The sequence below is a fragment of the Plutella xylostella genome, chromosome 24, assembly GCF_932276165.1.
Source record: "Plutella xylostella chromosome 24, ilPluXylo3.1, whole genome shotgun sequence".
NCBI classification, from domain to species: Eukaryota; Metazoa; Arthropoda; class Insecta; order Lepidoptera; family Plutellidae; genus Plutella; species Plutella xylostella.
In genome coordinates, this window is record NC_064004.1 from 2,265,213 (window position 1) to 2,290,237 (window position 25,025).

Genomic DNA, 25,025 nt, shown 5'->3' on the forward strand with positions numbered 1-25,025 from the left:
TATTAAGTAAGTAAGTACGAGTATACAAAGTGTTTTGCTCGCGTTCTCACTTCAAACTGACTAGATGAATAAGATAGGTGCCTTGTTTATAGGTTCATATTTATGCTTTATACAGGGTGGATAGAATTGAGTTTGAGTTAGACTTGATTTTTCATATATTATGTAGACCACGTAATGCTGTTAATTTGTCGGGGTTTATAATATGGATCATATAACATCTAAAATTATTTATTTATGCAAGTCCAATTATTATTTAAAATTAACAATAGTTATAAAATAATCCACAACATCTTCTGTCATAAAAATATAAAATAATAGTACATATGCGACATGCTTCGTCCATTTACAAAATAAATAAGTCAGCAAACAAGCTTCGTCATCCAGTTAAAAAGTTAAAATAGCCCGCCCCAGGACGCACCCGACCCAAAGGTTCCCATGACGCTGGCAGCATTACGGCGCTGCACTGCGAGGGAGATCCTCTGCATCAAGTACGCCCCAGAGCAATTGTCATGGAGATATGGATCTACTTAGGTACTTATCACATGGTTACTACTGAAATATTTAATATTTTTTACAGGTAGTTAGGTCCTCCAAACGAAAAGGACAGGTGTTAACTATAAGATTAACGTATCTGTGTATCTGTCTGTGGAGGCGTAGTTCCCAAATGGTCGAACCGATTTCGATCGACAGATACACACACGCATACACAGACAGTTTAACTTATGCATTGGCCCTTTCTTTTTATCGGGGTATAAAAAGGAAGTGTCATTATTTTCTCAGTAACTATGTAGGTATAAGGGTCAATTCAGACGTACCACAACCACACCACAGCCACAACCACACCACAACCACGCGGTGTGGTCGGGCGTATATTTTGTATTGACAATGAATAATCCAATTCACACGTGCCACATTTTGCCGTTGTCATCGACCACCTGTGTAATACGACCACATCGCAACCACATCGCAACCACAACGCAACCACATCGCAACGGCAACGCCGCTACGCGGCGGCGGCACCGCGGCAACCTGTTCTCCGTATTAACTGCATACGACCACGTGGGTAGGTACCACATCGCAAAGACAGCGACAACACAACCACATCGACATTTTGTCGCTGCCGCAACGCAACTGCAAAAAGCCGCTGTCACACAATTCACACGTAACCACAGCTTGACCACATTTTGTCGCTGCGACGTGGTGTGGTTGTGGTACGTGTGAATTGACGCTTAGGTACACCATATTATACGAAATATAACTAAGTGCCAAGTCACCGACTGGCCTAATTCAATGAGGCATCCTGTATATCATAGTTTTCAGCGTGATACGAATATGAATCACAGATTTCATTATCACTGTTAGTTTAACTATGACGGAATCTGCCACCACATAAACTTTGGTGGAAAATTGTTTTACCTACTAGTGTTGTTGCTCTTGAACACTATCGATAGTGCAGGTTGCCTGTAAGAGATCGCCCGAAGCGATAAGGCCGCCTATTGTTCATTTGTTGGTAGTTTATCAGTATTTTCGGCATGTTTTAATATTCGTGATAAGTACGTCATAAATTCATATTCTATTCTACTGTCACTCATATATACCTAGGTAGTATAATAATATATTTTAATGCATTATTATAGTTAAGTAAAGGTAGGTAAACAATCTTAACTGTGACTTTAAGCAAGCACTTACATAGATTTTAATCTATACCACAGTAAAGGTAACAATACACAAACAAGTACCTACCTATCTAATAAACCCATCAAAAACTCGTAAAAATTGTCAAAGAATGTATAGAATAATTAATGAGTTAGGTAAGTAGGTACTCTGCTTTGCCTGACTACATAAGTACATCGATAGTAACATTTTGGGCAACACTATAGGTACCTACTTATAACTTTTATAACACTAGTGAAGTGATACCTGATCAAGGCCACTGCTATTTTTGCCGTCATCAAGGTTATAATCCTGTAAAACTGAACACCACTTACCTAGGTTATAATTAGGCTTATGTCCTAGACTACAAGGCCATTTTGTGCAAGGTGAATTTTTATCAAGCAAATCAGAATAGAATAGAATAGAATAAAATTTTATTTCAGACCACGTCCATAAAACATTGTAACAAAACATAACACATAAAACAAACATACAAATGCAATTCAGGGATACCTATTTATGTAGGTACATTTGTACTCACGTGATAGGTCGCGAGCCGAATCGTCGTTTTTTATTTAAGTAATGTTTACATTTGTGTAAGTAGGTATAAAACATATTTAGGTATTAAGTATATTTATTTTGTATATGATAAAAAACTTTATTAGTTACATAGTACTTCTTGATTAAATTTGTATATTGCCTTAAATCTTAAAGCGAGAATTTTTGAAGAGTCTCAGAGTTAGGTTAGTATAAGGCAGAAAAGTTAAAATTTTATTTTATTTTGACCCTAACTCTGTGACATAAAGTTCAAAATATTGGGGCAATATTTCAGCCTCAGCCTGAAAAATTGTTTTAAAAAAAACATATCAAATAACTTTCCAGTTTTATTGAAATCATTGAAACTTACAACTAGGAAACATAATGGTATGTATAGTATAATACCCAACAAAGCTTTGTTTAAAATCAACGAAAAAACAATAATTCCATTAGTTATGGTATACCATAGCAAACCTTAATTAGGAAAAGTTTTTAACATGTAGTTAAAAACGATCGAATTTACAAATTTTAACTAGAAAACATTGAAGATGTTTACAATATACAAAAATTTAGATCAAATCATATTTTTTTGGTTTAGAAAGACAATTTAAATTATAAATTATTTAGCGACCATTACATATTTAACACACCTACTTAGGTATACTTAAAAATACCTAACATAATGACATGTATTTTGTTACGAACTTACATAAGCTAGAATAGGTACTTACTTACATTACATTAGCTGGGAAAAATAATTATCAACGATTTATTCTTATATCAGTACTTTTTACAAAATTTAAGAAGAAAAAAGAACTTTATGTTATTAACATAAAATAATCTTACAAAAAAAAACAAAAGTCTTTGAGAAAAAAGTCGCTGAGTACACATGTATACTACAGTCGTCGAAATATAATAGGCCCGTTTGGACAGCTACACAAATTTGCTATTTACTCTTGATTTACATGATGAAATACATAAAAAGACACATAATCTGGATTATTATTTAACGGCCGAAAGAAAAAAGAACTTTTAAAGCACCAAAAGTATACTTATTGTGGAGATTTTTTATGATTTAGGTTTGACACCTGGTGTCATCCCATACATTTTGGAGCTGTCCAAACGGGCCTCTTATATTTCGACGAATGTACAGTTCAACATTTTTGTAACACCCTGTATTGTAGAAGATTTATTATAGATGCCATTATTGAAACAATAAATAATACCTACATTAATATCACTCTGTACAATATTGTCTTCTGGTAAATTATATGCTTCAAGCCCAACTACATCGTCAAAAGTACGGTGAAAAACATTGTTAAATGCGATATGTGCGTTTCTAAATTTAAATTAAAGTTTCACACATTACACTGATCAACCTATACATTATAGTCATTATACCATACCATTTCGTAAATGAAAATCAAATTAGGTATTTCTTTTCAATTGTAAGTTGCCACAAATGTGCTTAAATATTTACTTATTTATAAAAAAATTAAGCTACAACATGGGGTTCGAAATATAGGGCCCAAAAAGTGTGTTATTTATGTATATTTTTTTTAAGTTAAATGCTTTTTTCATGTGCACACGTGCAAATAAGTATAATTAATATAACCATAGGGCAAGGTTAAGGTGTGTTTTATGACTTTATTTGTTCAAATAAGGTCATAAGTATATTTATTTTTACACTTTTCACACTCAAAAACAATAAGACCGATTGCATAAAATTATTTCACAATGGAAAACTCCTGTTATCCCAAAGTAACATAGGATACTTTTTATCTAGGAATTCCCACAGGAAAACAATCAATAATAATCATATACAGGGTGTTGCAAAAAGGGTATACTAAGCCGATTTTGAAATTCTAATTTCAGTTTCGGGCTTAGATAATATATAACATGTTGCACATGCTGGTTTCGGCTTAGTATACCCTTTTTGCAACACCCTGTATATGATTATTATTGATTGTTTTCCTGTGGGAATTCCTAGATAAAAAGTATTCCTATATAATCAGTAGTAGGAAAATTCACTAGTGTAACATTTCACTTCTTTACCTAATAATAAAATATTGGTTTAACTATCATGCTTCCCATGCCATAAATTTCTTTGGTTACGACTACGTACTTAAGTATAGTAAAATATATACTATGTAGATAGAAATCAAAATACTAAAGTAATTTTTGTGATGATGCCTAAGTAGTTTATAATACGTAAATTCTCTGTTTTTTTTAAATGTATTTTTGCATTTTTTACGTCTGAATGATATGCTTTTTTGCAATTACCTACTTAGTTAAAATAGCTTTCAGGAATATTTAACACTTTAACTGTCAGTTTCACAGTTGAGAACGTGAAGATAAGTAGAGTTTGAGTATGGAATGCAGCGCTGTGATTGGCTGAACTATCATTGAGAAGGTCTTAAGTTCATGCTTAGGTAGATTTACTCAAATGAGAAACTGAGCCAAAGGGTACTATTCCGTGCATCGCGACAGTCGTAAAAGCTGCAGGTCTAGTACAGGTTTGATAGTTTGTCAAAAACTATAAAAGTTTACGTTTTCTCGCATACTAAGTGGCGCCTCTAATGGAAATTATCATGAAACTTTTGACAGATAATGTATGCAGGGCCTCTAGTACGGGTTTTGCAATTTACGTAAACGAAAAAAGTTTTGGTTTTCTTCTGTCACCTGCATACATTATCTATCAAAAGTTTCATGATAGTTTCCGGTAGAGGCGGCACTTTGTATGGGGACAGGAGAAAACGTAAACTTTTTTCGTTAAAAACCCGTACTAGAGGGTCTGATCGCGGACTAGATACGTGACAAATAATATGGCAATGAATAAAAGGCTTGGCTGCCAAAGGGTTAAAATAGTTTGAATACCTACATAACGTACACATAATTATCCTATGTTTTTCACAGTTTTTCTGTGAATAAGTAAAATCTATGTTTTTAAATATATTTTTTCAGTGGTGATACTTTTGTATTTTTACAATTTAATTTGTGGTTCGTGAATACTTATACCTATTTTATTTACTAAGGTGGAATTTCACCAAACGCTAAACATATTTAGTGGCCTGTCAAACGTCTGTCAGTTAGTACAAAACGTGTTTAAAATATTTAAATACTATTTTAAATACGTTTAGCATTTGTTAAAAGTGACCCTTAAACTTTACTACTGCGAAACGAATTTAGGCATAAACTTCTTATAGCCACTGCCTTTGTCTTCAAACAGACTTCTTACGAAGATGACCTGAAAAATAAGAATAATTTCATTTAATAATTATAAAAAACATAATCATTGCTCTACCAATACATCGCCTGTAAGAAATTACGTTTAGCGATAAGGTGCTGTTTCGATTAAATATACAGGAAATATTGTAGGAATCTAAGTAGCATTCAGGTTTTTACATGAATTAGAATCTAATTATTAGATCTAGTCGTTCATAAATATAATACAAAATAACCCTCCTTTTTGCTTCACCATAGTCGTAGGGTAATAAGCTGTATATGTCAACTGTATACAGGGTGTCGCAAAAAGGGTATACTAAGCCGAAACCTACATGTGCAGCATGGTATATCTAAGGTCGCGTAACCAACAAAGTTTCTATGGAAAATGTTTTTTTTTTCGCGAATTTTGATATCCTGATTTCAGTTTCGGGCTTAGATATACCATGCTACGAGTACCATGCTGCACATGTAGGTTTCGGCTTAGTATACCCTTTTTGCAACAAACTGTATAATATGTAGGTATATATAATAGCTATACAAGAATAAATGTGTAAAATGTCACTAACCTGAGTAATGCCTATGACTAACATGACACCGACTTGAATTATCGACCACCGCAGCACCCTGAAACAAAACAACATCATATTATTAACACGTGTAAATATCGTGCGATAAAAAATCGCTACTGTTACGGGCGTTAGAGACCGTTTCACCAAATAATACATACATACATATACTCATACATTAATACATCTGTCAAAATTTGAAAAAGGGTAGTTTATGTTTGTTCCAGATTTTTTATTTCATGAAACGCTAAAGAGCTTCCACTATGTTATTGTATTTTTGACGTTTCCTTATGTCTGGTAAGTAAAGTTGGTTTTCCTTTGCAGTCGTCAAATATGTATGGGATTTCGACTGTCTAAAAACCAATAATATAATGGACAGAGTATAGGGCTGACTAGCGCCGCCGACGATACGAGATTTTTCATTTGGTCAAATTGCAGTGCTCTTGTATGAAGGTTTTAGCGCCATCTATGGTGACGTCAACCCGGGACACGGAGGACCCAATGACAAAGGAATAAAGAGAGGACATGGCATATCCATGAAAAAAATGCGCTTACCTAAACTTTGGTTTCAATTAAAATGGCGGCGGTTTCCATGAAAAATGTAAACAAACAAATTGTTTGACAGCTGAAGTACCTTGTGTTTGGATGTCAATCAACATGGCGACGGGTCGCAATGTTGTAATTTTAGGCAAAGACAAAACTACTGTTGTCCTTTTTTACGTACGATAACACAAATAAGTTAAAAAGAGACGACGATATATTCTTAAATACCGATTTTTATGCCAGGTCCTATCTTTATTCTTTTGTCATTGGGAGGACCAGATGTATCTGTGTGTCTGTCAGTGTCGATCGTAGGTCTTTCAGGAGGGCCGCGGGTCGTGGGTCGCCACACAATGAAGAATTTATTTTAGCTTTTGGCCGAAAAAGACTTTTTTGACGTTTTTGTACAATAACTTCTAAATTATATGCATTATATTCTTGTTTCTAGGTTCTTAAAATAGGCATTACCTAGAATGACCTAGATGATTATATAAATATTTTTAGTCTTTGTAAAAACGCTTTTGAAGCGAAGTTATGATTTATTTAATGTTGACAACGCAAGACAGGCGCAATACATTGCCTTTCTAGCAGGTCTTGATACAATCAAAGTGATCTCCACTGCTAGTGAGTCGCTAGTGAGTCACCTGGCGCACATGTCCTCGGCGAGGTTGCGGTCGCGCGCCTCGTGTGCCGACAGAGCCTCCTGCAGCCGCCGCGCCGCGCCGACCGCGTCTCGAACCCGGGACACCGAGGTCGAGATGTCGCGCACACTCATCATGTAGCTCTCGGCTGCGTTGCCTGAGAAAACGAGAGGAGAGGTGTTCGGTAGTATAGGTTTGATAAAAGTTTACGTTTTCTCGTAGACAAAGTGGCGCCTCTAGCGGAAACTATCATGCGACTTTTGATTGATAATGTATGCAGATGACAGAAGAAAACGTAAAATTTTGGAGTTTAAAAAAAATCCAAAACCTGTACTAGACGGGCGGGGTTGTACACAAAACTGCGTTGCGACGCCGCATCGAAAAAATCTGCTACTTTTTGACAGTTTTTCAGGACAAAAGTTTTATTACTGTGGCAGGTTTTTGCGATGCGACGTCGCAACGCAGTTTTGTGTACAAGCCCTAAGGGTCGATCTTAAGAGACATTAGATGAATGCCAGAGTTCTGGCGCAGTCGTAATTATTATTCTTTAATCATTTTCTCTGAATTATTCAGATGCCAATGCGTCAACTAACTTTAGATTATTTACTTCTTGTCACCTTAGAAGTACTACTGCTAACTTTACTGTAAAAACACCTTCTACATATGAGTGGATGAATATCAAACTGCCATATGTCCACCTACCCGAAAAATTTACTTTTTGATTTGGTCGTGTTACACACACACACGCACTCACGCCTTGTACTAATGTACTCCCTTGCGGGGTAGGCAGAGGTGCATTACTGCACCCACTTTTCGCCAGAGTGTTATGTTAGTCCCAATGTAATAGGGGGCGGGCCTATTGCCATTTTACGGGCACATCCAAGACCCGAGAACAAATATCTGTGTTTAAACAAATATCTGCCCCAGCCGGGAATCGAACCCGGGACCATGGTCATATTGGTCGTGTTCTCCGTTAAAATGTCAGTTTGCCTATGCCCTTCAATTTCCAATAAGTGCAAGGCATCCATGAGAAAAAAGCCGTTAAAAAAGTAAGTTTTTTTCAAATCCTTTTAAGTCTAACCGTTTCGCATTACAAATTTTCACAAGTCCATTCCGGCCAATCACAGAGCGTAATTTTTTCAACATGGCTGCGGCATGCTCCCAGTGTTTTATAACGAATATGAATGAAAATGTTGAGGAAATTGTGATTGTGGACCCTGATAAAGCTCGGAAAAGGAACAGATTGAAGAGTGTAGCAAAAAAACGACAGAAAACAATGGCGAAGTAAGTTTAAAACCCCTTTTTTCCAACCCACGTGTCAATCACAAAGCATTTTCGTAGTAAACACAGGGCCGTATCGGGTAGAATATAATACGGTACGAGTAGGTAGGTACTTTTCTACCGATAAATTTTGGTTGATTAACTTCATTGTATTTATTAGAATATGGACTATATTAGTCTTACTGAGTCCGGCCCATGATATTAGTATTTTTCAAACAACTATAAGTCCTTATGACTCATATCAAAACAGCATAAGTCTTGTATGGGCATATCAAACTGCTATAAATCCAAACTGTTTATTAACCTTTACGCCTTTCTATGAGTGTTATAATGGATTTGTTTATTAAAATACATTCTTAAGGTCACAAGTCAACTGATTAAACCACGGGGCAAGTTCTATGACCATTAAATAATAGAAAAAACAAAAACCTCCATTTCCCAAATTTTGCGTGGACGTGACATATGGCAGTTTGATATTCATCCACTCATATAATAAGCCCATGGATTGCAATAGGTTTCTAGATACAGATTTTTACATAAATAATAAGTAGAATAGTTAAACGCCTATAGAATCCATCTATACAATAGCAAATGGTTTCTACAAAAAAAACATACCTAATTCCATTTCTTTCTCATCATCCTCATAGTCTTTGTTTGAGTTATCTTCCGTGTCTATCATCAGATCAAAGAATACCTGTAAATATAAAAAAAAAAACATCATAAGCTTAAAATGTGATGGTTACATAATTATAATTGCTGCTATAGTTCAAAATGCAATTAAATCAGAACAGAAACAGACAAACAGAACAGATAAAAGAGAAAAAAATAGTTTTCAGGGTTTTGACTGATGAAAAAGCAAGAAACCTTAAATAATATGGCTGTGTAAAGTTATTTTAGCCAAAATTACGAGATAATTGCTTTTTGACTGTACCTACATAGTAGACCTATATTAGCTGAATGCTCACTGAATGAATGCTGAATACTCACAGTTTTAGTACTAAAAGTACTGAATGTGTTATCGAAACAAAATCTGAAGTCTCCGTTCAGTGCGGACGTGTGTCTGTGCGTGTTCTCCGCCTTCTTGTAGTCAGCTACAATGACCCGCCCGACCGGGTCCGCCAGTTGGAAGGAGATGTCCAGTTCGCCGTGCGATGAGTCTATCACCTGGAATTGTTTATAGAATAGAATAGAATACTACTTTATTGACAAAAATCGGGATCCCTAAAGCTAAAATGCTAAAGTCGGCTTGATATACTTGATTAGATTGGAAAAACGGTGGCTTCTATCACATTGATAAAAATATATTTTGTAGCAGAGGGTATACTGAACATGTTAGTTGCTTATAAATTGGTGCAGGATTATAATAAGTATGTTAAAAAAAAATGCAAACACACCATGTCTTTAGCCATTTTTTGACTTATTATGAAAAAACCCTCGAAATCAGAGGGCCCATTTTCATGGAATCTTATATGTATGTGTAGGTAATTAAATTCTTAACAAAGTTACCTTAAAGAGTTGGATTTAATGGACCAGAAGTCAACTTTTTTTGCAAAAAACTAATAAATTCCGGTTTAAAAATGATGACACCGTGACAGATTTCAGATTTCTTCAGTCGTCGCCCTGGTGGCGGCCTGTTAGGAGCGATACCCACGCCATTTTATTTTTTATCAAATATTTCACAAAAACTGATTAAATCAACAAATTATGACTACAAGTATTATAATACATATGCATTTGCTATGGAAAGTTAATTTTCTAATCATTTTAGATGCAGTAAAGCCGAAAATTCTTAGAAAACATTTCGCCTTTTCGATTTGTTTACATTTTTTACTATAGAGTTACAGATGCATAGATAAAGGTAAACATTGCACATAATGACACTTATTAGATTCTCCGAATAAGAACTATACGGTCAATGCAGTATGCCAAAGCGCGAGCCTGTTTATATTCTGAGGGGTAATTTATTTTATTTTAACGGTTGTGTATGGTAGGTAAGCTACACAATATACAGGGTGTTGAAAAGTAAGTTCATAATTTGTTTTATTTGAAACCAAAAACCGTAGTTAATTAAAAATATATATATTTTAAGATGTGGTAGTCTGTACACTACAGGTTGTTAAAAATAAGTAAGTATTTTAAAAAATTGAAGATCTAAAATTTACATAATTTTTTAAATCTATTTAACAAGCTTTGCAAAAAAGCGGTTAAGTGCGACTGTATCTCGCCATGAAAAAAATGAAATGTTTACTGTAGCTATGAATTTTATGCGTTACAAGTGGAATAAAATACCGCATAATATTATGTACAACTATGTAATAGCCTAGTTTTTTAAAAAAAACTCATAAGAAAATATTAAATACACAGGTTTTTTAACCCTTGAAGGAAATAGAGGGGTGTTATAAGTTTAAAGTAAGGGCTGAATTTTTTTTTTAAATTAGGGTGATAGGTAATGTATATTTTTAATGATTTTTTCAAATAGATAAATGTTATACCATTTTTAAATTGCCATAAAATTACCTATAGTTATAGTTATAGAAAAGGGCAGGGCTACCAGTGCCCATTCGCCACTGCAACCTAAAAGATCTATAAATTATGACTCCCCATGTCGAGTCTCACTCTACAGGCCCAGGTATTTTATAAACCTGATATTACCTATACAGGATGTTGCAAAAAGGGTATACTGTGCCGAAAGGGTTTGACTCAGGGGTTATTCTGAACAACTTTTGTTCTCCAAGTTTTGGAAATTCTCGAAAAATAAATTCGGTCTCTATAGTAAAAAGTCACGTGATCGAATAAGTTTCTATGTAAAAGGTTTTGTTACGTGAATTTTCAAAATTGTAGAAGAAAAGTGGATCAGAATGGCACCTAAATCCACTTTTGGCTAAGCTTTATACCCTTTTTTCAATACCTTGTATAAAATATCGTCAGCGTCACCTTAGATCGTAATCATCGTAACTCCTCGTGACCAAATTTTAGAGGAGACAAAAATACTGTTTTATTTGTAGTTCTAGTTGGCATACTACCCACCTAAAGTTTTTTTTAACTAGCCTAAAAATGATTTGTTTAGACAGTCTATCTTCCTGTTCAACCGCAGCCTGAGTGCCAGTGACTCAATGACTGAAAGGAGGCCATTAGTGCTCCTAAATAAATAAAGCAGGCCTGTAGATTATCTTTCAGTGTACCGACACATCTGATTGCTGTAAGAGCCTGATAAGCTCTTCGAACGAGTCATACCTCTGTGGTGGTACGGTTTCGACCTTTCGGACAGTCAGTTTGGCATCCGAAATGCGGATTCGAATAGTGGGTACAATACTTTGCGTTCGTTCACTGTCGGAGCAGGATAAGAACCACGGGCGAGTTGTTGCGCTGGCTGTTTGCTTAAAAATAGTAACCGCGTTCAACTCTATCCCCTAGAGGGCGAACCTTTAGGGCGGCTCTTGTATACCATCACTTGTCTTCTTATCTGCAGAAAATTGACAGAGGTCATACGTGTCTAACAAGTACATTAAGGATGCGAAAAGAGAGGGTTTGTTTTCACTGAAGAAGTTCAGTTGCGGAGTTCCACAGCGGTAGGTCTTGGACCCCTCTGCTGTGGAACTTGGCATACAACGCGGTCCTGCAAATCAAGCTCGCAAACGGCGTTAGCACAGTGCATTTTTCTAATGTCACACAGGTCGTGAGGTAGGCTGAGAGCCTCCTTCGGGGATGACATCCCAATGATTCATTACGAAAAAATTGCTGCAGCTGTGCTCGCCATGCAGTGCATGGGCTACTTCCGAATCTGGGGGGCTGTTGCAAAGGAGTCCGTTGCCTCTATACGGTACGGGTTCCGTGCGATCTATGATCCTTTCGGGAGCACCTGTCTTGTCAAGTCGAAGAGAATGGCTCGTATTCGACGCAACCTGCAGTACTGGTGGGATTGGTTGGAGGACAGGACAGCAGGAAGCTGCAGCAGCCGTCACGCTGTGATTCGACGCATAGATGCAAAAAAAAGTTGAAAGTAACTTCATGTTAATAAAATATTAGATCTTAATTTAACAACATAACATTGCAAAAAAAAATTAACATTGTTGAGTATGTTATTGTAATTTACTAAAGTAGTAATAAAAACAAAGGCTTATTGCATAGTTTTCGTTCACGTTCGCCTACATCGCACGTTGTATATGAGAATAAAGGGTATAATTACAAAGTTTTCTTGTTTAAAAATCACGGTTTGGGGTTTAGAGGAAAACAAATGGTAAAATGCGGAATACAGTTTTTTTTTTTCGAATAAAGAGGAAAACATGTGAATTCAAAAAACGTTTCTATTGACACCAAAGAGTACTTTTCGCCGAGAAAAGTGGAGTTACAATGTTTGCGATCTAAAGTGATGATAGAACTAGAACTTATTTTTTCAGTTCACCTGCTGTTGAGTGAAATCGTAATTAGGTAAATGACTCCTTGACATGAAAATAACTTTTTTTTTATAATCGTTATAACAAAACCGTTTTTTTTAATACAGCAATATTTGTAGGTGTACTTACAGTGAACAAAAGAGCGCAGCAAGGTGTAAATTTTTTGGTTTTTAAGAAACAAAAATATTATTTCTATCATATCCCAAATACACATAAGTACTTTAAAAAAAAATACACACTCTCGCCTTGTACTAATGTACCCCCTTGCGGGGGTACTTACATGTTATTATTTTTCTGGTGACCTCCCCATATCCCTTTGCCAGCTACGTAACCTTTTGTGACACCCTGTATATGCAGAGTTCTGCAAACTACTGTTCTGCTTTTGAAACACCAAAAAAAAACAGGTCGTCTAACTAAAAGGTCACGTGACCAAAAAAAAATTATATGAAGAAGCGTTTTTTTCATGAATATAAAAAATTACGTAGGATAAAAGTTTTTCAGAGTGACGCCTGAGTAACGCCCTTTCGGCTAACTATACTTTTTTTATTACACGGGGGCAGAGTTTAATACAACACCCTGAACTATTAAACTCTGATAATATTTTCGCGATTTTTTTACATTCTGATTTCATTTCCTGGCTTAGAAATAACATCAATAACATGCTGCACACGTAGGTTTCGGCATAGTATTAAACCCTTTTTGCAACAACCTGTATAAATATCGGCACGGGTACGACTTTATATATAATTAATTATTAAATATTAAAAATACTTTCAAATAAAAATAAATATTTTCGTATCACAAAACAATATTACTTACTTAGTATATTTTTAACAAAGTGGCATGTCTTCACTTTTATGTTTTCGAGTACTATGTTAAAATTTCATGTCATTGTCCGTAGAACGCCCCGCATACCTCAACCCCCCCTCACTAGATTTGACAGATTCTGATTTTCTTCCAGCTTTAGTGACAGCCTTAATGACGGGGCCTTAGTGAAATGGTGGTAGATTATGACTTTTGACAAGTAATTCTTATATTCTACGTCAAAATAAACGATTTCATTTCGCTCTCTACTAAAAAAAATAGGGCTGACTAGCGCCGACAATACGAGATTTTTCATTTGGTCTATTATTGCAATTCTCTTGTATGAAGGTTTTACTAGCGCCATCTATGGTGACGTCCACCCGGGACACTGAGGACCAGATGTATCTGTGTGTCTGTCAGTGTCGATCGTAGGTCTTTCAGGAGGGTCGCGGGTCGCGGGTCGCCACACAATGAAGAATTTATTTTATCTTTTGGCCGAGAAAGACTTTTTTGGCGTTTTTGTAAAATAACTTCTAAATTGTATGCATTATATTCTTGTTTCTAGGTTCTTAAAATAGGCATTACTTATCTGATTATATAAATATTTTTAGTCTTTGTAAAAACGCTTTTGAAGCGAAGTTATGTTTTTTTTAATGTTGACAACGCAAGACAGGCGCAATACATTGCCTTTCTAGAGTAGGGGGGCAGGTCTTGATACAATCAAAGTGATATCTACTACTAATGAGTCGCTAGTGAGTCACCTGGCGCACATGTTCTCGGCGAGATGCTTTCTGTGCCAGCTGTTTAACGCGGGTACACTACATAATTCCGAATTACTTTTTTACGAATATGAAAATAACGATTTTTAAAATTTCGAATTTCATACTTCCGAATAATTCACAATCCCGAATTTTAAGTTTCCGAATAACGAAAATCACGAATAGTTTATAAACGAAATTTTAAACAACACATTTATTAAAATGACGAAAGTCAATTTTCCGAATATTATTATTTCGATGTTTCAAAAGTACGATTTTTTATTATATCGAATTGTAAAAAAATACGAATCCCGAAGTTTTAATATTCCGAAAATACAAATTCCCGAATGTTTCTTAGTTAACAAGAAATGGTTATATGAATAATGCAGCATAATGCGTATAAAAACAATATTTTTTAAGCTATGTTATGTGAAACGCTCCGCTCCGCTTCGCTGCGCTCCGCTTTGTTTTTCGATATCTATGTGCACCTAACACGCTCCTCCTCGCTCGTCGTCGCACCTATCTTTTGGTTTTGGTTCTAAAGTTTTAAAGACGTTTATGTTTTTTTGTCAAAATCACGAATTATAATATTTCCGCTTGTTCTATCAACGTTCGGCCTATTCATTCAACGAACGAGCTAGTGATTCAGTCAAAAAGGAGATTCAACCACATTCCTGCGACATATCTCCACTGCTAGTGAGTCGCTAGTGAGTCACCTGGCGCACATGTCCTCGGCGAGGTTGCGGTCGCGCGCCTCATGGGCCGACAGAGCCTCCTGCAGCCGCCGCGCCGCGCCGACCGCGTCTCGAACCCGGGACACCGAGGTGGAGATGTCGCGCACACTCATCATGTAGCTCTCGGCTGCGTTGCCTGAGGAAACGAGGAGAGGTGTTCGGTAGGTCTAGGATAGGTTTTCAATTCAATTCAATTCAATCATTTATTGGTAATAACTTAAATAATATTACAAGTCATTTACATAGGTATAGGTAATTGGTAATTATGCACTAGGTATAATTAAGTTACTTATACAATATAACATAGACTAGCTAAAGTAGGTAGTTATATATGTTTGATAAAAGTTTACGTTTTCTCGTATACAAAGTGGCGCCTCTAGCGGAAACTATCATGCGACTTTTGATTGATGATGTATGCAGATGACAGAAGAGAACGTAAACTTTTATGGTTTTCAAAAATTGCAAAACCTGTATAGTGCCACAAACTTATCTGTTCCGGTGACAGCGAACTAAATTGATCCATATCTCATTACTTACTAATGAATTGTATATTTTAAAACATTAGATGGGTTTATTAACACCGCAAGAGCGAAATAACAATACGAGCAAACTTAAAATCTTATAGAATTAAGAAATATTAGAGATTTATTTGAGCTGTCACCGGAACAGATAAGTTTGTGGCACTATACTAGATGGGCGGGATTGTACACAAAACTACGACGCCACGCAGTTTTGTGTACAAGCCCTTAGGGTCGATTAAAAGACATTAGATGAATGACCAGAGTTCTGGCGCAGTCGTAATTATTATTCTTTAATCATTTTCTCTGAATTATTCAGATGCCAATGCGTCAACTAACTTTAGATTATTTACTTCTTGTCACCTTAGAAGTACTACTGCTAACTTTACTGTTAAATCACCTTCTCGATTGAATAGGTTATAATAAGCCCATGGATTGAAATAGGTTTATAGATACAGATTTTTAGATAAATAGTAAGTAGAATAGTAAAACGCCTATAGAATCCATCTATATGTCGCAGGCAATTTGTAAGATCTCGCAGTTTACATACGGCTGTTTTGTAATTTGCCGAAGGCATATTGATAACTCGTTCAATCATTCTGATTTCGACGTTAATTGCAGTTTTAGGGTGACCATGATAAAACACAGTTTGAACTTTGTACAAATGGAAAAATCTGACTTTATTTCAGGATTTCAAGTAAGACTTTTTACTTTGGTTTTCTAAAGTAGGTGCCTAAGCAGGTACTACATAAGTTTAAATATTTAATAAAAAGATACCTTTAAATTAAAAAAAACGTAGTTATTTATACAGAACAATAAAACTAGGCATTTCCAGATAAAAACAATCACTGGTGCCCGAATGCACTAAACTTAGCAGGGTGTCCACTCAGAATGCTCCGAAAAATTCCCTGACTTTTCCCTGACCATTTTAGAAATTTTCCCTGACTAGAGATCAAAATAAAAAAAGCTTGATTTGAAAGTTTTCCGTTCATTTGCGACACTTATTAAAAAAAACTTCGACTGCGTAAAATATTTATACAGGGGGCTGTAAAAAGTGTATATTAAGCCGAAGAAACGAGAGTGACTCAGGCAGATCTTTTCAGAACTTTGTTAGACACGTGAAGTATGAGAAAAAAGCGAAATCCAAAAACACGTAGAACAAACGTTGTTTCGAGTGATCCCCTGAGTCACCCTGTTTCAGCTATGTACATCTACCACTATTGCAACATTATGTATAGAAAGCAATGATAAATTATAATCTAAATTTTTTGTAAGGCAGATGGGTTATTCCGAAAGGTTTTGGGAGAGTTGGTCAATTTATGAGGACTGGTTGGGTCATTTGGATTCATGTAAGGACGCTTTGTGTTGTTTAACAGACTTCTCGTGGTATTTATTTGTGTCTACTTCGTGGGTATTTCACCCACGGAATTCGTGAATATTTTAGTTTCAAAAGCTGATATTTTTTCTTTGCACGAGGGTAATTCCGAAAGAATTCGGGTTATTCCGAATGACATTTAAACCGAGTTATAGGTAATTAACTAAAGGACCAAATATATTTTTCGATCAGCTATACCTTACCTTGCAAAATCTTATTTCGAAATAGTGCCTAGAACTGCCCAGAAGTAATAATAATATAAACACTCACAGCTTGTACTAATGTACTCCCTTGCGGGGTAGGCAGAAGTAATTATACACATTGGTATGATATTTATAATTCGGAATTACCCGATCCACAGAAATTCATAATAAAATGTTTCTAAATTCGGAATTACCCTAGTCGGCTATATCCGGAAAATACAAAAAATATACATAGAGAGCTAGGGTTTGTTTTGTTTTTTGTAGAGCTAGGGTTTTTAAACTCCGAACGTAGTGAAAAAAAACCACAATCTTTTGGATGAAAAAACAATCAGTTAAATAACTTAACTGATTTCTTAATTACCGATGTGCGGGTAATTCCGAAAATTAAAAAAAATGCATTTTTTTTACTAATTTTACGTTTTAACACGCACGCTCGGTCCTAGCGCCCTGAGTCAACCCAAGCGAGGTAGAAGATTAAGTTGCCATCAAGGTGAATGGTTCCACGGTTAAAAGTATGGCTGCGTTTGGAAGAAATCTGCAAAAATCAGAATTACCCGAAATTCAGCATTACCCGACTTCACCCTACAACAAAGTTTAAATACTTTTATTTTGCCATAATGTGTTGTTATTCTTTTTTGTTTTTCCTTTTTTTATTTTTTTTACTTTTCAAAATATCATTTTACTTTTGGGAAAAGTCATTTAAATTTTGGAAACCCAAGCGGGATCTACTGGTTATTATTGCAAAAGACGTTAGTTATACCTATTTTATTTTATTTAAGCACACTTATTGATGGTACGATTAGTACAGAGTGCTTTGAAGAAGTACGCCTTCTCATATATTTTTTTTATGAGAAGTTGGAAGCAGGTACATAAAATAAACTTTTTAATTCATGTATAAAACTTGTACTAGCAACAGGGTTATAGTAATCTTAGCACCTACATAACCGAAATAACTCGAGTAAAGCGTGTTAAGCTTTGTAAATACCGTAATTATTTTTTTTTAAAAACTGCATACGCTCCCGCTAGCCGCCGTAGCAAATTATGAGAATTGATGAGTGAAATGAGCGCCGATACAGCGTATCTGCACCAACACGTTATATGGGGACTTATTTTTCATCACGAACTCTTAAAATAAAAGTTATTCAGAATGGCAAGCTGAGTCACACTCTTTTGAAAGAAATTTAATTAAAAGGACATCATTTTACTTTTTAACAAACTATGAACTGAGTCTGGAATCTGGCTTACGAGATTTTATTTTATGACTAATGTATTTTACGTTTAAAATAGAAGAACAAAAATAATAACTAGCAAAGGAAAGAACTACAATTTTGCAAAAAAATATGCTTTACTAGTCATTTTTCCCTGACTTTCCAGGTGGCCCATCAATTTCCCTGACTTTCCATGACCACCTTGAGCTTCCCTGACTTTTCCCTGACTATCCCTGACTTTCCAGAAAGTGGACACCCTGCTTAGGAAAACGCTAAACCCTTTACTAAACAATTTATGAAGCTCTAAATTAATATCCTGCGTGTGTCCTCCGTACACCGGGATCTATGGATAACGTAGTAGTTTTTAGGTGCGTGATAACCTCAAAAACCTTATGGTTTGTCTACGGCCTTTTTACTGCTCCTGCACTGTAATAAATGACTTTAAAGTCACAATTATTTGGTGAAAATGCTTCTACACTCGTAATATTTGCACTTTTTTGAGTATTTATTGAGTCACAGAATCACTACTTGACGCCATTTTTGTTTTTGTGATCAACAGCGCCGCGCGTGGTAAGAACCAGAACTAAATTCTTCAATTTGCCGCGGCATTATGTAAACGGCGTATAGATAGTCAATGAAATGTTGTGGCATATTATAAAATGACATGGCAATATACATTTTGCCTTCGGCATATTACAAAACAGCGAGCGTTTGTAAACTGACGACGCCGTATGTAAACGGCGAGATCTTACAAAATGCCTGCGACATATACAATAGCAAAAGCTTTCTACAAAAAAAACATACCTAATTCCATTTCTTTCTCATCATCCTCATAGTCTTTGTTTGAGTTATCTTCCGTGTCTATCATCAGATCAAAGAATACCTGTAAATATAAAAAAAAAAACATCATAAGCTTTAAATGTGATGGTTACATAATTATAATTGCTGCTATAGTTCAAAATGCAATTAAATCAGAACAGAAACAGACAAACAGAACAGATAAAAGAGAAAAAAATAGTTTTCAGGGTGTTGACTGATGAAAAAGCAAGAAACCTTAAATAATATGGCTGTGTAAAGTTATTTTAGCCAAAATTACGAGATAATTGCTTTTTTACTGTACCTATAGTAGACCTATATTAGCTGAATGCTCACTGAATGAATGCTGAATACTCACAGTTTTAGTACTAAAAGTACTGAATGTGTTATCGAAACAAAATCTGAAGTCTCCGTTCAGTGCGGATGTGTGTCTGTGCGTGTTCTCCGCCTTCTTGTAGTCGGCCACGATGACTCGCCCGACCGGGTCCGCCAGTTGGAAGGAGATGTCCAGTTCGCCGTGCGATGAGTCTATCACCTGGAATTGTTTATAGAATAGAATAGAATACTACTGTATTGACTTAAAAACAATTCCCAACCCAACAAAGGCAAACCAAATTTACTTACCAGACATAAGGAAATGTTAAAAATATAATAACATAGTGGAAGCTCTATAAGGATAGGTATTTCATCTGAGTGAACCAGGTATAGGAACTAATATAAAGCAGTTTCTAAGTTCTGATGACTCAGAGACTTTTTAAATAAGCTGATAATATAAAATCAGCACGCAGGTAATTTAAGTAAAGGGCTGAAAGAAGAAGACATAGGATCGAGTTCTGCTGGTCATTTGGAGAGCTCTATGAGGAACCCATACTGTGGATTAGTGCTGATTCATGATTTCTGATGATCATTCAGTGCTCCTCAGATTATGGTATGATTAGGAACCAAACCAGACACTTAGCTACTGAATAGTAAGAGGCTGAAATTTTGAGGTTAGAAAAATTTAATTTACCTACCTGGTACTCAATATCAATCACTTGGTCCGGGAGCACTTGCTGGTAAAAACAGTCCTGCTTTCCAGCCTGAATCGTGAATGTCATATCCTTTTCAAAAGCTAAAACTACACTGAATAAACTAAAAAAGTAAATACACCGCATCATGGCATAAAAACACAGCGAAATATTAACTGAAAAATTGGGCGAGATCGCTTTTAAGCCGATTTTGTTATCTAGGATTCAGATTTTACGTATTAATCCTGAATTATAAATAGATTTACTGAATATTTTTGCAGATACAAACAAAAATAAATCGGGCAGAGGAACGTTCTGAAATACCATTTATATATTTTTTTACTTAGGTACTAATAAAATAGAAAAACCATTTTATCCTTGACACCTATAGGTTGATAGGTATATTGATTTTTGATAAAGATAAAAAGGCATTATAACATGATTATTATTTTTGTTATGAGACGAAAAATCATTAAATTGAATAATTTAGATAAAAAATATAAATGTTAAGATAAAATATGCAGGAAATAAGTTTCTGAACAAGCAGGCAGCGTTCCTTTCTACGATGACACCGATTACGAATAGGGTAAAGAGCCTATTGTAAAACTATCAAAAGCAATTTTATTTGAGTGTGTAAGTACCTATAATTTATTTTGGTTATTTCAAATGAATAAAAAACAAAAGACTCAGTACGATTTTTATTTTATTTTAAGCTAAGTAGGTATCAAGTAAAATATCCATTCATGACATCTGAGACAAACAGAACACAAAAAAGTGAAAAATTCTAACATAATTTCTAACAAAATTTAATTTACCAAAAAAAAATTGTTATAGGTAGGTACCTAATACATCTTACCAAGGGTTTAACATTAACTTAAATACTACCTACCCTTTAATATGAATACAATTTAATAATATTATACAAAGAGCCTCTATTTTCCAGATAAGAATTTTTTATACATAACTTGCAAGAATTAAAACGAAAAAAAACATGATTTCAATAATATACAAAAAAAATATTTCAAGAAACAGATAAGTAACCACAGTGAAAATTTAATTAATGTAAATAACCTGATTTTGAACTTACTAAACACATGAATGATTTCTACATTTACATAACTTGAAAACTTTAGGGGTGCTGACGAATAAATTATTTTTCAAGATATCCCAAGTCAATTGTCCAGTTTCCAAAGTAAATGAAGTCTGTATACATACATCTTCTAAGGTTCTTTTACGTTTTGACGGAGATGGACTTTTAAAATGAAATGGACTACACGCTTTTGAATTCTTTTGTGCTATTCCTTTATTTTGTGATTGACTATTCCGTAAGCTACCATCTGAAAATGGTGTTGAACACCTTAATATATTTTCATTCAAACTAGCATTGCTTTCAAGTGGGTCCAACTCATCTTCATTATCGATTCTTTGAAGTTCTTCTTCAATCTCATCATTTTGTGGTAAAGAAAATGTTCGGCGGTTTTTTAGATGTTCTCTGAAACTCGCATTCTCTTCAGTTTCACTTACCCCACTAGCATTAACTGTAATGATACTACCTCTTCTTTCGGGGATAGGAGTATGGGCACGCATAGTTTCAATCTCATTTTCAATACAATATGAATCTGTAATTTTTTTAACAGTTTGTAATAGGGTAGATATAATATACACAAAGAAGCTATTTAAAAAACATGGCCATACAGGAAGTACCTACTCACCCTGACTTATTTCACAAGAAGATAGACGTTCACCGGTAGTGATCTCTTTCACACTTGAGTTTTCATCTATTTTCATCAAATCTGAAAATCAAATGTTACGCTTAATTTGATAATTACAATTTGAAGAAACAAAATGAATGATAAAATGGCATAATTATTACCATCTACTTCGTCATCAATCACACCATCACTAACTGAGATTTGTTTAGATGACTCCGTTTCTTGTGTCGAATCTTTCTCATTGATCGTTTCGTCAGTGTATTTTAATACAATCTCATCATCAGAAGATTCTTGTAGGTCATTACCCTGATCGTTCATTTCTAAATCACCTAAGATAGATGCTCGAGATGACTGTTTATTTGAAGGGTCACTAAGATCAGTTGAATTTGAAGTGCGTCTATTATTATTTGAGTCATCATATCTTAGTATCATATTGCTTCTAGGACAAAAATCTCCAGGTTCATTTTCTGCATGAACCTCAGCTTGAACTTGCATTGTTAAAACTTCATGTTTCGAATCGCTAGATGAGGAACGTCTCTGCATGATTTCGGTAAATGTAGGAGATTGTGAAGATTTGTTATCCACAATGTCTCCTTTGCAAATTTCCTCGTTGGATATGGTTTTTTCGGAAGAACCAATGCTCTTGTTACTATTCGTGATGATATTTTTTGCATTTTCAGCTTCGGAATGATAATTATTGTTCTCCTCCAACGTGTCATTATTAGATTCAACAGCGGTATTTATTGATTCATTTGTTTCCTCATCAGTAATACTTTTCTGGGAGACAATTTCTATTTCAGATTCACATTGACTATTTGAATTTTCAAGCTCTAAAACGTTTTTATTATAAATTTTAGCCTTTGTTTGTAAAATTATGCTACCTGATTTGCTTTCAACAGCATCGCTAGTAATCTGTCTAATGTCATTATCCCCATTTATGTTGTTGCTGCCTTCCATCAAACTGCTCCTTATTTCATTATCAATTATGACAGTAGAACACAAATCAGTATCGTATTCATTTGAAGAGGTTTTATTTTCGTTTAGTTTTTTTATGTATCTTTTAACCTTTATCTCTAATCTTTGGTAAAACTCTTCTGGTTCATCGTGAACATTGCGTTTTCGTTCTTTTTCAATAATTAAATCTGGCAGAGGACTTTCCGGTCTAACAGCATGAGTATGACGATCGTAATATCTAGGCGGCCGATATGGCAAGTCGGATGATGATTCACTTGATTCACCACGTTCAAATATAGTCGTAAGTCCTTAAAAACAATAGATTGCGATTAACAAAAAAAAAACATAATTATATCATGATGACGCTCTAGTGCCTCGTGTATAAAAAGAACTGCAAGACGATTTAGACGATAGCGAAAATCTAGTAAATTTTCGCTATCGTCTAAATTATTGTCTTGCAGTTTTTTTATACACGAGGCACTAGACTCACTAGATCGTGCCGAACGGATTATTTAACTTCTAATTTCTTTCTTTAACTACGACCACATTTCTTTCTGTAGGTTTACAATCTTGGCCTGTACCTATACGTACCTACCTAATTATCCACTGCTGTCACATAGGCCTCCAGAGGAGCGAATGCCACCTCAAGAACAAATTTCATATAGATAAGAACTTACTTGGTATATCCTCAAAGTAACTACGTAGTAAGTAGGTCTTGCGTCTTTCCCAGTCTTCGTTGTAGTATGAAGCTCGCCACATTTTAAAATTTTATCAAGCGCAACTTATGAAAAATCCGATAATTTTACCTTTCTCTAAGTGCTTGTGGGTAGGTTACTAAAATATTTTTTTTAGGATGATCCTATTCAGTGTGAAAAAAAATATTTAATAGGTAAGTAGGTATAGTTACTTAGACTTTTTGTATTGCGATTAATATTTTGTTATTATAAACCACCTTCAAATATAATTAGGTAATTAGGTATATTTTATATTAATAAATTACTGAAACATGCAATTTATAGGAGCATGTACCCTAATGTCTACATTTTGTGATCTACCTCCTACCATATTTTTGTGTAAATCGAAACGTTTACTACGAATGCGTTCTCTATGATTTCTTCATTTAAGTATGTACTTAAGGTGTCATCGACCAATCATCGTATCCCATGTAGGCACCGTTGCCCAATCAGAGTCACGTACCCTTGCAGCAAATTATTATTGTGCATTGAAAACATTCTCAAAATGAGCCGTTTTCCTTGACAGCTGTCAGTTGAGCTTTTGGGTAAGCCGATAGATGGCGTGAAAACGCAGTGTACCAACTGTCAAAAATTACATAGAGAGCAAAGAGTTCTTATTCTGAGTTTAGTAAAACTCAGAATAAGAACTCACTAGTTGTGATTAAATGTCGGGTGGTAGCGCGAGCCATCCTTCCGAGGCTCAGACTGCATGTGGCTTGGGATAGTGCTAAGTATTCTGTGAATAGTTCTACCCGCGCTATCACTATCTCAAAAGAGTCACTATCTCAAGTGCACTAACTCTACAGTATCAAGGGAGGAGGAGCAGATAGCTCAACTACAACTCAATTAATACAGGAGAAACACAAGGAAACTGAGAAAACTTGAAAAGAACGGCTGTACGCACAATCGCACTGAACGCTGAAGCAACAGTGACATCGACATCATAGAGAAAATAATACTACAATTCTACCTACCTATAGTGCCACAATCTTATCTGTTCCGGTGACGGCATCGCTGTGATCGAATCCAGTGATGCCATCGATTAAATTTTTTGCCTATTTGTGGTTTAAACGACAATGCATTTCTGCTATTGCCTATTTTATAATTAGGTACCTACATTCATAAGTATAGATAAATCAAAATATTGGGACGATAGTAAATGAAAGAGGATATATCAAACAACATTTGTACACGGCAAACATAAATAAAATAAGCTCTAATTATGTTCTTATATAGGAGATTAAATCTAGATTACAATGGTCTAGGTAATATCAGATCTGTGGGTCGTGGAAATACCGAGATAGACAGACTTAAAAAAACTATTAATTATTATTTATTTATGAACACTATATTTTACATTTTCTA

The 25,025-nt window shown here is 35.1% G+C and overlaps 2 protein-coding genes across 4 annotated transcripts; both read right to left on the reverse strand.

Annotated features, from left to right (window-relative positions):
- Positions 1-4,951: 4,951 nt before the first annotated feature.
- LOC105394414 (transmembrane emp24 domain-containing protein 5) lies at positions 4,952-20,590 on the reverse strand. 3 transcript variants are annotated; one of them, XM_048629693.1, is made up of 7 exons: positions 20,267-20,370; positions 9,431-9,607; positions 9,059-9,137; positions 7,166-7,319; positions 5,982-6,039; positions 5,353-5,437; positions 4,952-5,224 (listed from the first exon to the last, which is right to left on the reverse strand). In XM_048629693.1, exons 1-6 carry the CDS (start codon positions 20,348-20,350, stop codon positions 5,360-5,362), a joined length of 630 nt encoding a protein of 209 aa, XP_048485650.1. In that variant the 5' UTR covers positions 20,351-20,370; the 3' UTR covers positions 4,952-5,224; positions 5,353-5,359. The 3 variants fall into 3 exon arrangements, with proteins under 3 accessions (XP_048485650.1, XP_048485649.1, XP_048485648.1); XM_048629692.1 differs by lacking the exons at positions 4,952-5,224; positions 7,166-7,319; positions 9,059-9,137; positions 9,431-9,607 and adding exons at positions 15,116-15,269; positions 19,242-19,320; positions 19,612-19,788 and having other exon boundaries at positions 5,232-5,437; positions 20,267-20,590; XM_048629691.1 differs by lacking the exon at positions 4,952-5,224 and having other exon boundaries at positions 5,234-5,437.
- A 394-nt stretch (positions 20,591-20,984) lies between these two features.
- On the reverse strand, positions 20,985-23,685 carry LOC105394416. Its single transcript, XM_048629738.1, has 5 exons — positions 23,604-23,685; positions 22,134-22,802; positions 21,973-22,053; positions 21,640-21,879; positions 20,985-21,010 (listed from the first exon to the last, which is right to left on the reverse strand). The coding sequence occupies exons 1-5, from the start codon at positions 23,683-23,685 to the stop codon at positions 20,985-20,987; spliced, it is 1,098 nt and encodes a 365-aa protein (XP_048485695.1).
- Between the last annotated feature and the right edge of the window lie 1,340 nt (positions 23,686-25,025).

Bases quoted from the DNA above. Each gene is read 5' to 3' on its own strand.
- LOC105394414 (XM_048629692.1), bottom strand. From the start codon at position 20,410: ATGATGCGGTGTATTTACTTTTTTAGTTTATTCAGTGTAGTTTTAGCT. The intron at 15,270-19,241 runs GTATGTTTTTTT...TCGTTTCCTCAG, and splicing joins TGAGAAAGAAATGGAATTAG to GCAACGCAGCCGAGAGCTAC. The intron at 5,438-5,981 runs GTTAGTGACATT...CTTATTTTTCAG, and splicing joins TAGTCATAGGCATTACTCAG to GTCATCTTCGTAAGAAGTCT.
- LOC105394416 (XM_048629738.1), bottom strand. From the start codon at position 23,685: ATGTGGCGAGCTTCATACTACAACGAAGACTGGGAAAGACGCAAGACC. The intron at 22,054-22,133 runs GTAATAATTATG...TTTGATTTTCAG, and splicing joins GATTGATGACGAAGTAGATG to ATTTGATGAAAATAGATGAA. The intron at 21,011-21,639 runs GTTTGAATGAAA...TGTTTGTCTCAG, and splicing joins CCCACTTGAAAGCAATGCTA to ATGTCATGAATGGATATTTT.